Source organism: Bemisia tabaci, chromosome 1 (assembly GCF_918797505.1).
Source record: "Bemisia tabaci chromosome 1, PGI_BMITA_v3".
In the NCBI taxonomy this organism is placed as follows: domain Eukaryota; kingdom Metazoa; phylum Arthropoda; class Insecta; order Hemiptera; family Aleyrodidae; genus Bemisia; species Bemisia tabaci.
In genome coordinates this window covers 37,530,119-37,544,259 of record NC_092793.1, presented here as the reverse complement: position 1 = coordinate 37,544,259, position 14,141 = coordinate 37,530,119, and the positions used below count along the sequence as shown (strand labels likewise).

Here is a 14,141-nt window from a genome sequence, read left to right as displayed (position 1 = left end):
AGACTAACAATAAGTGCAAGACTAGATGCATTCAGGGGCTCAAAAAGAAAATATCAAGGAAATTTTCCGATTTAGAATGAGAGAAGAGGGAATGGGGTGGGAGGTCAGATCACATAGATAAATAGGTAATAAAATTTTACAAGGTCAAAAAACCTCAGAGAATTAAATAAAAATATTTTCAGCCCTCCGAAACCCTATTATGGAGGGTAGCCCCCGTGTCTCGCATATTTCATGTAGGAAGGGTATGTTTTGACTTCGAATTCATGAAGGACAGAAGAAAATGAGAACCCTCTCTCTTTAGAAATTTTTTCATATTCCTTCCTTTTTTTTAGTCATGGGGGGTTTTTGGGGGATGTTGGGGGCTATCTTCAGTTGGTGGCTGTGGGGTTCCCAAGACAACCCCCCCTCCCCCCACTTGTGACACATCCTTGGAAAGGGTATAAAAAAGGAATCCTCATGCAAACCGGAGATCGCTATCCATTACTGTTTCAAAATGGTCGCTTGATAACGGCGGGAAACGGGTATTTTACATGTTATCTGCTGGCGTTTCAGATCGGATATTTGTTAAGTTTCGTTTTTGGGAGTTTTAAGGTTCTAAAAACATGATTTTGGTTTTGGCTTCATCAATCAGGCGCCTCAAAATTAGGTGGTAAATGAGTCTTTCTGGTGCGTAGCGGCAAATATGCATGAGTGAAGTGTTCTGTTTTTCCAAAAGCTTTGAAAAGTCCGGCTCCACTGGGTTTTTCTGGTGAGAAGAGGCATCAGTATCATCCATAAAAAGATCTTGAGTTCAGATTATGACAAATCAGTGTGGATATTAAGGGGGCAGGGACTAACACTGCTACCATCTAGACATCAGAAAAACATCTTTTTAGGGATGGGGGTCGATCAGAGTCAACATCCTGCACTGTTCTTAAGGACTTCGGGATTGTGAGTGAGGCAGCTGCACCTAACTCTGGCTCCAAGAGCTTGAAAACAGCAGACTCATTGTTGAGGCGTCAAAGGCTCTGACAAGTATACCTCATTCCTGCATTAATCAATGGATCAATAGACAGGGTAAGATGTTTAGCACCACAGCAAATGTTTTTTTCATCAAAATTTCTCGCAGAATACGTCGAAACGGAGAGGTGCTTTGGCACCCCTGTGCCAAAGCACCTCCTGTTGGGTGGCGCTGGTTGGTTGGCTGGTAAACTTTTCTCCACAGAGAGAGAAAATGTAAAAAAATCAATTGAGTGTATCGAAAATTGCCTAAACTATTTCCTAAGTCACAAATGAACGTACGTAGTTTACATTATAAAATGTCAGTTCAATCCTCCTGCTTGCCCCCCCCCCCCAAAAAAAACATATCCGTGAAGGCCCAAGTAGGCTCTGAAATCAACCAATATATTAAATTAATAACTGGAGCCTAGTTTCACACACATTTCCTTCCTTTTCTGTTGCAAGGAACTTTCCATCTTGTCAAAAAAAAAAAAAAAAAAAATTAGCACTTAGGAAAATTTTTCCATTGTAAAATATACAGAAATTGCTTTAGTGCTCGATTTGACTCCAGTATACTACGGTTTTTATGTAAGTGGCATGTGAAAATCACCGTACACAAAAACCAATACTTTCTGACTCACGACTTGAATTAGGAAAGTTTTAATGTGTCCATGTTATTCTACTTAAAATTTTAATATGGGGACATATTTTTTGGCTTTTTAATTCGTGCTCTGTCTTGTGATACATTGTAATTATAGATGTCCTCGATTCTTTTCTAATCATAGCCCCTGTATTTTAGGTCAAACTTGTCAGCAAGGAAGACCCTCTAAATAGGGCTGCTTTATTGGACTGTTTAAAAGAAACTCAAAAGAACATTCTACCTCTAGATGGCCTGTTCAATTTAGTAGACGCAGCTGTTTCTGGAAGCCTTCTTGAGAGTGAGAATTTGAAAAATGGTAGATTTCTGAAGAGGGATATTGACAAGAATTGTAGTCTCCTACTAGAAATGTTCAAAATGATCCTTGAAGGCTGCGCTAGTGCTAAAAAGGACACAGCAAACTGTTACAACGATTCCCTCACCAAGTTTATCAAGGTAAGTTAAGAATTTTAATATTGAACCGTAAACATTAAGAATTGTTTCATTGACTTTAAAGGGAGTGCTCCTTTCTTTATTTCTCCCTTATTAAAGAATAGTTATCTCCCTTTTTCTTTCCTATGAATAAAATTATTGAACTGCCCCTGTGACCCTCAATCTTCAGTCCTGTCTTATTGCACTGTCAACATGCTTCTCTCACCAACGTCCATTAAAACCACGAAAAATGCGTGGGTGCTGTGTTCAGGGTTTCCCCTGGAGTGCATGCCAAACTCTCCAGCCACTGAGAAAAACTCTGGCACCCCCACGCGCTTGTGTCGAAGTTATTCATCGCCAGATTACACCAAAGAATGAATGCCCTCAATTCGCAATTCCTAAAATTGAAAAATAGCAAAGAACTCTGAAATACCAACATTTACCACCATTCTACACCGAACGTGAAAGTTTGACCTCAATATCAATTCAAACACTTTTCGGAAATTCTCAAATTTAGATATCAGTTGTTTAAAACCCCCCCAAAGAATTTCTATGAGATTGATGTAAAATTACATGTTTGAGTGATTCTCAATAAGTTAGCATCTCATTGTTAACTCGATCACTTGTGCTATTTTGCACTATAATGAAATGAGTAAGGCCATTTTGGAAAGTCACAACTAAAATTCGTCGATTTTTAATGATTTGAATCATTTCTGAAAGTCTTCAGGGTCATTATTAACAATTTCTCAAAGAGCCAAGGATTCAATCAATCAAATTTTCCTGTTAGATGTTATGTACTAGATCCATTTTTTTGCGCGTAAAGCTCTCTTTGGTAACATAGCAGTATTGCACACCAGTTTTCTCCCAAAACTTTCAACAGTAGTTATAACTGGTTCGGTTGATGTTATTCAGATATAATGCAGTAAAAAATCCTTGATCATTCAGAAGACCACTCTAAAGGGTAAGAAATTAAGCACTACAGCACATCTGCACATGCTTGTCTATCATAGTTTCATGTAGAGCAGAGACCGCAAAAGTTCATTTCCGAGTTGCCTCGGCCTCAGATATCAAGAGGCAACTGTACCGGGAATCCCCTCGGTATTGAAATCTGGACGGGGATCGAAACGCGTACCGCGCTGTCAACCCCTCCAGAGGCGTGAGGGGATGTGAAACGCATGCGGTTCAAATCAAGACCTCGGATCGGTCTCTTTTCCGATGAAAGTGAAATCTTGAGTTAACTATCCACGGCTGGAGCATTCGCTCAAAATCAGTGATTTAGAGTTGATTCAACGGCCGGCGACAACCCAACCTCAACCTCCGCGATTTCAAAGCCTTGTCCAGGACCACGAGATGGTGACTGTAGTTCGGCTGCGTCCTCTCGTGTTTCGTTTTCGTCCATCAGACTGAAATGATGCAAGAGTGTAATGACATCTACTTTTTCTACGGCATTTTGCTCTTCCCTCTCAAATTTCCTTAACTGTTTATGCCCGCTCATTTCTTTCATATATTTAACACAATAGGCTCCTTAAAATTATTATATGTCATAAAAATTCACGATCGTGAAACGGGTTCACCGCAGGAGACGGATATTTAATATCTTGAAGCTTATTTACTTTTTAAAAAAATTGCTTAAATATTATTTGACAATATTACATTGTTTTATTTTAAACAAATGTTTTGATTCCTAATTAATCAATTTACAAAAAATTGCTTTCAATTGATTTGACCTGAATATCAATGATCATTACGTATTTTTTTATATTATTTACCTGTCGCTTTTACAGCGTGCCCGCGCCTGGGTGCTTTGCTACACCTAATCGCCATCCTTGTCTATTGGAATAGAGGTCATCTGGTAAATAATTCCTTGTAATTTCATTTTGAATGCCACCTATCCAAGATTTTGCTGGGCGTCTCCTATACGTTTTCTTTCAAGAGGAAACCATTTTAGTACCTCCTCAGGCAGTTTTTTATCTGCCATTTGTTTTGTATGACCACACCAGATAAGCTGATTTTTTTACAAGTAAATGAACTGAAAATTTAAATTTTCCCTAAAATTAATAAAGGAGGGTGTAAATTTGAATAAATGCAACTTCCCCCATTCGTAACTTTATCGCGAAAGCCTGGGCAGATCTTAGATTTCGCCCGCAAAATCAAGCGTATGCAACCCGCCACTCTGCAGAGTTAAAGTAGTTGCAGGTAAAGTTGATATTATTCTTGATGAATTTGATTCATTTTATCAAAACGTTGTCTTAAAGAAAGCTGTCACCTTTGCACACTATGAGCCTTATAAAGAGAAGTCAAGAGTTGATGAGTTTTATATTAACTTTATGGACAAGGATGAATACAAAAATTTATGGAAAGTTGTCAAAATAACTCTACTCTTAAGTCATGGACAAGCATCAGTGGAGAGAGGATTTAGTGTAAATAAAAACCTAGAAGTAGAAAATTTAAAGGAGCAGTCCTACATAGCACAGCGTTATGTACATGAGTTTACCGATGAAATGGAGAGCTTATCCAGTATGGTAATAACCAAAGAGTTAAGACAAAGTGTATCAGGTGCTCGCAGTAAATATGCTACCTATTTAGAGGAAGAAAAGAAAATCAAGACTCTCACAGCTATTAAAAATGAAAAGTCAGAAAAAACAAAATCTCTACAAGAGAGAAAAAGACGCTTATGTGAAGATGTAAAGACCTTAGAAAAAGGTGCAGACGACCTGGCAGAACAAGCTGAAAAGAAGCAAGATCTCTCATTAATTGTTAAGTCCAATAGTTTCCGCCAAAGTGCCAAAAGAAAAAAAGAAGAGTTAGCAATCGTTGAAGGAGAAATTTCGAAACTCTCCAAACAGTTGTGAAAAAGAACCATAAGTCTCGGTTAAAATCTATAACTTTTTAAACTGCTTGTAAAAACATTTTTCTTCATACCTACATTTATTTAATTTCACATTAACATTTTTTTCTTTTTACTTCTGGTTTTTTTACCTTATTTTTTTTCAATGATGTGGGTCCATTATCTTCTTGAAAGTGTTTTTTTTTTCTTCTTTCGTCCGGTTTTTTAGTGTTCATAAAGACTCTTTTTTCAAATGATGTGCCGTTCCATACTCCAGACATACTCCTTACGTGTAGCCTCAAATCAAGAAATCCCACTTTTAAAATTCAAATATTTTTACAATAGTGAAAGACTATCAGAAAACATCTTGCTTCAGCTTTATCAAGAATGAATCTTCAATTTTGAGCTTCTTGTCCAAGTACCCTACTATTCTCATGAATTTAATCCATCGGGTAGCATGCAGATTTTCTATTAACTCTTTCATAAGTTGCACCATCTTCAGCCCATCTTATACCTATCGATATCCATCGGATTTAACCCATCGGATAGCATGCAGATTTTCTATTAACTCTTTCATAAGTTGCACCATCTTCAGCCCATCTTATACCTATCGATATCCATCACTTCTTAATGATTAACGTTGTCTCAATGAATATGAAAGTAAGATATTTATTTATTATTATCATTTATTTTTCTTTTTATTTTTAAACCAACGTTTTGAATAAATTGGAATAAAACATTCAGGTGTAAGTATGGATGGGTAGTTGGTCGAAAACTTATGCGGTGAGCCAGGATTTTACTTTTTTTTGCTTAGAATTTAGAGGTATTTACTTACTGGGTTGTCAGTATTGGTACTGATACTTGGGATGGTCTTTCATTTTGTTGGGTTCGAACCCAGCTTTGTACACATATTCATCAATTATGATATGCTCCCCGCAATATTCAAATATCGAGGGTATATTTTGGAAAGGCATCTTAGTTGGTTTATATCCTGTCATTTTATTTGTAATGCTTTTTCTTTTTTAACTGAGAAGCCTTCAGGAAGTAAGGACATGGGATATTCTCGGATATTTCCAATCCAAAGAGAGTAAAGGAAATGAATTTGAAAAAAAAAACTGAAAATCGAGTTACTTTAATTAATTTTTTGATGGGGAGAGGGATTTGAATCATACTTATAACACTTCACTTGGATATGACTAAAGCCTAAAATGTTAGTTCCAAAAGAGAAAAAAAAAAAAAAATCGGAAAATGTAGTCCAATTATTGTTCAATCCTCTTCGCATAATCACATACCACTGTGCTTTAAATTTGTTTGTTGCATTACGTTTCTTCATGATTTCTCGATACTTTAAATTAGACACTAATCCCTGTAAGTTGGGCCGCAGAGCAGCCGAAAGGGGGACCATCTGGTATTCTGCCGTAATAGCGAAGAGAGCAGTGACTGCAAAAATGAAATTTTGATAGAACGGGCCCAGAAGCGTCTGACCAAAAAACTACTGAAAGAGGCCTCCGTTCTTTCTCAAATATCACTGATCGTCCGCAAGATTCCTAGAAATTGTTTGGATGATTAATAATCGACCGATTTTATTTCAAACACATGAAAAGGGTATTATTTATTTTCATATTCGGCTAATGTTAGGCAAGAAAGCCGAAAGTGCTATCTTCCGCATGCTTTCGGGGTTGCATTTCGGACACACAACGAACACATTTTCAGGTTATATATTGGCAGAAGAAGGCGGCTTTTTTCATGAAAGCATTGTTTTCATTAGTTCTCTGGAGGAATAATGTCACTTACGGCTGTTTTGCCTGAAACTACGCCATTTTTAGCGCACTTACGGGATTCTCATATGTCTCGTTTTCATACAATTAAGACGTATTTTGCTGTTTCAGTCATTTTAATGATTTCATCTAAAAGAAGATTGAACAAATTTTGAAGAAAACTCCATTTAGAAAATTTGACACTTGCTGTTCTCTTCGCCACCACAGCAGTATTGCTTGGTTTTGGATAAGTAGGAAGTTTTCCTGAATTAGTCAAGAGGAAGATATGCTTGAAGAAAGTCGCTCATATCAAGCAGGAACGTGACATATTCCAATTATTTCATTTCAGAGTGGAGACAATCTTCTTGACTGCTATAATTCTATTCGACTTTTTTCCAAAGAAAGAGCAATTTCCTGTAGGCAACCTACAATAACCGTGTTTCTTTCTTGCACGGGAGCATTGAACATCTACTGGGAAGCTGGGCTTTTCAAAATTTTTAGAATTTGTTGCAGTCTTCCCTGTCAATTCAGCATACCGACGGTGTAACTCGGCAATCACACAACTCGATTTTTGGCGGTTTTGAGTTAGCTGCAGAAATGAAGTGTAGTAGATGCCCTTTACCTGCTATCAAAATATTTCAGCCGAAAAAAATCTGGAAGTCACCTAAAAACGTAGAACTCAAAACACATATCTCGGCGTTAATTCCAACAACACATAATTCGTGCCGTCGCGCCGCATTTTTACACAACGCGCGCTCTCCCGGGAAGAATCGTGAACAGTTTAGGAGGGAAAATTAAAAGTTAGTACGTCACGGAATCGTCAAACAACAAAAACATTGTTATTGTTTTAACATCTAACATCTAATCCGACGGATAACTGAGTTATCGTCCGCTTATTTTTATCTTCATTTCATTTTAATTTGTAATTCGACGGCCTAAGTCCGCAATCACATAATCATCTCGTTCACGGTGTCTGAAAATCTCCGCCTCTACGTTATTTTTTTTAAAGGAGAACCTCGACACATTTGACATCATTTCTTGCAGTTTATACAGAATTTTCTTCGCGTAGAGAAGAAAACTCACGGCAGTTTTAAAGAATTGCCGTTGAATAGTTTTCTGTTTAAAAAATGAAGTATGACAGAAAGTCTGCAACGTCGTAAACCGAGTTATGTGATTGCCGACTTACGCCATCGAATTGTTTTCCAGTGTCATTCTAAAGATTCGCTACCAATTAAAGTTTGTTAAAAGGAACTTTAGGCTACTTTTAAAGTGAGAGGAGTCTTATTCAATCTTCACTCAGTCAACATCGGCAAAGAATAGGTTTGAATCAGTAATTCGCCAACCATGTATCTCGGAATTCAGTGTTGGACCTTAGTTCCACAAACACATAACTCAGTTTTTCGGTCATTTCTCCTGACAGACGAGAATATTATTCAAAATGATGATGGAGTTTTATGAAGCATCTTATCCTGGCTGTCTCTAAGAGTTATTTCCCCTCTACCTTCAAAGATGAGGAATGTAGAGAGTTTTTCCCTCTCCTGAAAAATCGTGTTTTCCGAGTTATGTGATTGCCGACTTACACCGTCGATACTTGTCCTACACATACAAAATACTGCAGTATTTTTTTGAGGAATCAGCCAGTGATTTTTTAAGCAAAAATTAACAGCCAAACAATAGCCAAAACATATCTGCATATTAATCGACAGCCAAAACAAATCTTCGATTCATGTAACAGACTATAGCAAATTTTCAAGACACATACTTTGCGGAAACGAAAAATATAAAAATTGCTTGTGAGATACTCCTCAGACACCGCTAATAATAATTTTTCTCCATGAAACCATCTTCCCGAAAATTACTTATCATCAGTCATCGATTCAGCGGGTAATACCTTGAGATTTTACACAACAGGTGAATGAGAGTCACTATACTTCCACGTGATGTAATGTAATATAGTGAGTCACGCGCCGCGTCCCCTCCTCTCCCTCACAGTATTTTTTACAATGATTTAAGAGAGAGTAAGGTATTATGTAAATGTAGCGAGAGGCATACTGGTGTGGTATTTAGGGTGGTTTTTAACATACTTGAGCTTCCGAATTTTCAAGAAGAAACCCCTTCAAAAGGTGCCTTCTACGGTGAATAAATAACGGGAGCAAATAATTTAGAAATAAAACAACTGATGCTGAACTGGAAGCCTCACGTGATCACGAAAAATGAGTGAAATATTTTTAATTTTTCACCTCCTCCAGTCAGAGGAAGTCCGTACTTTAGAAGTACTTTATGAGAAGTACACATTCTCTGATTCACAAACAGACCCTTGCATCCGTTTCTGTGCCGGAAAAGTTGAGAAGTTGCCAAAATTATTAAAATCAATTAAGCCGCCTCCATAATTATCCAGGCCTGTCGAAAATAAATATCAATAAAATATTTCTTTAAACTTAAAAAACTGAATTTTTAACCTCTCGATTATACGATGCAGAATCCTTCGATCTGTCGCTGGCCTCTTGACCAACCACGACACCAAATTGTACGGAAAGATTGAACACACTATAAAATCGAGGACGGCCTACGAGTGCGTCGTCAATTAAATGTAAGGCAGGAATGCATACCCCTTCGTGGCCGTTATGTCATTAAGATCGACGGAAACACAGAAAGGAAAAGTTAAAACTGAAAGAGGAATGCGTGCGGCATCGGTGGCATCGGTGCCACGGGTCACGGAGGAAGGGTCGCGACAAAGATCATATGACTCAATTGTCCACCGCGCGTACGGGTTTTCCGGGGTGGCGTCTGACCATATTTCGGCCGTGTCTATCTCTCGTTCAGCAATCGAGGGCTGGTGGCTGTTCGCTTGGAATTAAATGGCCAAATTGGCCGGTTGAATACGGAATTAAAAGCACAAACTGACACATGAGCAGCCGGCCACTGGCTTTTGTTGAAGGGATGGTTATCGCCACCTACCTGCCATAAGGGCGTAATTACACTTTACAATGGACCCTGTCTTCCATATATTTCAAAGCTTTTTCAGGCTCATTTCAATGTGCAGTTATGCCCTTATGTTAGCCAAGCGACGATATTTTGTCAAATCGTGCATTTCAATCCTTTGATCTGCCACTTTAGGTGTCAGGGAATATACCTAAAAATCTCTCTGCCGAAAAAAATATGCTGCCTGTTCAAGCTCTTGATCTATAATATAGCGGATCCAATAGCGGCAAAAAGTTTAAATTAAGCGTAAGAAGAAAATATGTACAAAAAAGGCTCTCGAGATAAAGAGTTGCCTCAAATTATTGTTTAAAAAAACTGTCAAAAAAGAGGAAATTCCAGGAATTTATGTCATGTGCCTTGGTGTATTCTAATTTCTAATAAACGGTTCACGTTAGACTCGGTGGTTCAAGCAAATCAACCAGGAACTGGCTGTGCGATCAACCACAAATTTTGTATATTTTAGTCGTTTGTCTATTTATCTAATACAGACACGAATTAAGTTAAGATTTATTATTGTTCTGTGTTCACCGTCCCAGAGATTACATATCGATGCCCAAAGTGCGAGACCGCATATCTCTGTTTGCGAGATTCTAGACTCCCAGTCATACATTATTTTTTTCATGGAAACTTATAGTCAACGTAGTTTTATCAAAACTTCTTAACAATTTTCTCTGTTATTTGAATATTTTGTATCGATATCAAACTATGAAGCTCACTTGTTCCTCCTTGAAAAAATAAATTATAAGTGGAGATTTCGAGACACCGCAATGGAGATACATGTTGTCACACTTCAGCCGTTGAAATGATATGCTTCGATATTTCAGAGATAAGTGCATCACATCCGGTGATGAGGGCGGAGAACTGATCTGATGGAGGACCCGTCTGATAGATTTTTTGTGAAGCAAAAAATTCGATCAAAATACTACACCATGAGAAAATAAAGAGAAAATATCATAATCTACGATTTAATACGCTTTTGCTAATTTGTTTAATATGGTATCGCCGTCGAGAGAGAAGTGCGTCTACAGTTCCTCTTGCACATTTTTTGGGCCATGAAATAGTCTCAGTGGTACCATTAACTCCAAAATTGTGTGTATTTGATCCCTGCAATTAGGGATTGTTCAGAAAATCTACGTAACGCTGAATTCGGAGTTTCCGAACCTCCCCCTTCCCCACTTGTCTAGCTTTAGTGACGTGGGTCCCAATCCTTTAAGATGTAAAAACAAAATCGTGTAACGCTCTCCTCACTGCCGTCATAGCGTAGAAAGCAGTAAGAGTCAAATTTTCGAAATCAAGGCTCCTTCAAAATTCGTCTAATCTATTTTAGATGAAATCTCAGAAATAGCTAGAAGAGCAAATCCATCTTATTTTCATGGAAGCGAGACATATGAGAAAGCCGCAAGTGCGCAAAAAATGACATCGTTTCAGACAAGACAGCAGTAAGTGACTCAGTTCCTCTAGAGAACCAATGAACACAGTGCTTTCAAGTAAATTGCCGCTCTCTTCTGCCAATTTCGAACCTGAAAATGTGTTTGTTGTGCGTGACCAAAAGGCAACCACGAAAGCATTTAGTGGATAGCACTCACGGTAGGGTGTATCTTATTTTTGAGTTTTGCGAAAATCAAGTTGGTCAACCCCTAAAAAGTTTCTATGTAGTCTCTAAATGAACCCCCTAAAAGGAAAAAAATTTAAAAACATTTTAACCCGTGCCTCAAAGGGCCTAAAGGGCCTAAACCCAAAATTCAAAAATTTTGGCAAGCGACACATCAATTCTGAAGGAAAATGGCAAGTTACGGTTCTTTAAGGGCAGAAATTTCGTCCGTTTTGCCGTATCTTGAAGCGTAAGGTCACAAACGGCCCAATGACGACGTGAGGCTATGGGCTGGCGGGGCGCGCCGCGGCCGGCCCGCCGCTGAGCGTGCGCGCGCGGCAGGGTTGCGCATCGCCGCTTTACACCGGCGTAGAGGAACGAACGGTGGGGTGGGAGGGGGATATCCGGTGGAAGAGCATCCACATTTTCTATCCATAATGAAAATGCATTATACTTTTTCAATATAGATGAGGAAATATGAGCCATACAAGGAAGTGATGAAAAGAGTGACAAATACATATATAGTTTGTACGGTTAGGAGTGTAAGTGGGGAAAATTTGCCGTAACTACAGAACAGCCCTGAAAATCTCCGGGAAATAAAAGCTGCTATTGATGAGAGGTTTGCATGAAAGGTTTAATTAAGGACTAATTAAAAAGATAGGTGCGATGTTGTCGAATCGTAAGCCCTTTACGCGATCAAAAGCGATTAGTGTAAATTTAATTGGAAAAGTTTAAGAAAAATTTGATGAAAGAAAATTGCCCCTAATTCGGGAAGTGCTGAAAGTGTTTTTCTATTATGTGAAGTTTTCTCACATTAATGACAATGGCGGTGCGTCGAAAACCTCTGATCTTGTAATTCCAATATGGAATGAAAAATGTAGAATCCCTGTGATACATAGTGTCCATGTATTTAAAAATGTTTACATTTTTATGAGGAGTGGAGGCGCGTATCAAAAAATGCTAGCCGTCGATCGCTGGTTCAAGAGAATTTGGAGACTGATTTTACAGCAAAAATCGACGTGTTATTCGACATTGCTTTATGCAATACTCTAGATATCATGGAAAATGAAGAGGATAAAGCATTTTTAATTCTTCAGCAAAAACCTGAATGAGAATGCATAATATCCACAGTGAAGGATACTATCCTTGCAGCAGAGGTGAGGAGAGCAGACAGGAAGAAAGCTCGCGCCCAGGAGAGAGTTTCTCGACAGGAAAAATTCACGCTCGCTTATGAGTCCCGCCAAACGGAAGAAAATAAGTTTTTCATTTCATATGAAATCACTGAAGGTTTGATACATCAATAAGACTTTGTTTACCCTCCTTTTGATTGGTGTATTTGACGCGGCATCAATTAGAAAGTTTTATTCAATCGGTTCTATCTGGCTTCGCCAACTTACAGCTGATGTTGATTGCCTGGCCTCACCCACGGGGCTAAATGACACATTAGCCTCTATTACTCAAATCTTTCCCAGTAGCCGAGTGGCCAAGGGCATTGCCCACGGTTATAAAGAGTGGGGTTCAAACCCCAAATTAAATCATATTTTTTCGAGAAACTAATAATACATTTTTGATTATAGCAAGTAACTGTGGCGGGGGGAGGGGGGGGGGGTTCAGTACCAGAAAATGTAAGTGGGTAAGCCATATTGAACCTCTCGAATTAAACTTTCTAATTGATGTCACGTTAAATGCACTAATGAAAAGGAGGGTAAACGTAGACACTATGTATCACAGGGATTCTACATTTTTCATTCCATATTGGAATTACTGCCATTGACATTCATGTGCGAAAACTTCACATAATAGAAAAACACTTTAAGCACTTCCCGAATTAGGGGCAATTTTCTTTCATCAAATTTTTCTTAAACTTTTCCAATTAAATTTACACTAATCGCTTTTGATCGCGTAAAGGGCTTACGATTCGACAACATCGCACCTATCTTTTTAATTAGTCCTTAATTAAACCTTTCATGCAAACTTCTCATCAATAGCAGCTTTTATTTCCCGGAGATTTTCAGGGCTGTTCTGTAGTTACGGCAAATTTTCCCCACTTACACTCCTAACCGTACAAACTATATATGTATTTGTCACTCTTTTCATCACTTCCTTGTATGGCTCATATTTCCTCATCTATATTGAAAAAGTATAATGCATTTTCATTAATTTTCATGTATTTGTCACTCTTTTCATCACTTCCTTGTATGGCTCATATTTCCTCATCTATATTGAAAAAGTATAATGCATTTTCATTATGGATAGAAAATGTGGATGCTCTTCCACCGGATATCCCCCTCCCACCCCACCGTTCGTTCCTCTACGCCGGTGTAAAGCGGCGATGCGCAACCCTGCCGCGCGCGCACGCTCAGCGGCGGGCCGGCCGCGGCGCGCCCCGCCAGCCCATAGCCTCACGTCGTCATTGGGCCGTTTGTGACCTTACGCTTCAAGATACGGCAAAACGGACGAAATTTCTGCCCTTAAAGAACCGTAACTTGCCATTTTCCTTCAGAATTGATGTGTCGCTTGCCAAAATTTTTGAATTTTGGGTTTAGGCCCTTTAGGCCCTTTGAGGCACGGGTTAAAATGTTTTTAAATTTTTTTCCTTTTAGGGGGTTCATTTAGAGACTACATAGAAACTTTTTAGGGGTTGACCAACTTGATTTTCGCAAAACTCAAAAATAAGATACACCCTAACTCACGGCTGTCTTGCCTAACAATAACCTAGCATGGAAATGAAAAATACCCTCTTTATGTAATTGAAATAAAATCCGTCGATTTTTAATCATCCAAACGATCTCTAGGAGTCTCTCGGACGTCGGACTCTCGGAGTCTTTGAGAAAGAACGGAGGCTTCTTTCAATTTAATTTTCCGGTCACATGCTTTGGAGCTCGTTTTCCCAAAACTTCATTTTGGCACTTACTGCCCTCTTTGCTATCACAGCAG

At 38.6% G+C, this 14,141-nt stretch overlaps 1 protein-coding gene across 1 annotated transcript in view; it reads left to right on the top strand.

The window, feature by feature from the left end:
- Positions 1-14,141, top strand: part of l(2)k09022 (HEAT repeat containing 1 homolog l(2)k09022) — a 125,476-nt gene that overhangs the window by 48,898 nt on the left and 62,437 nt on the right. Inside the window, exon 9 of the mRNA XM_019058500.2 lies at positions 1,778-2,071. Within this exon, the coding sequence (XP_018914045.1) occupies positions 1,778-2,071 (294 nt within the window). The remainder of the gene's footprint in view (positions 1-1,777; positions 2,072-14,141) is intronic.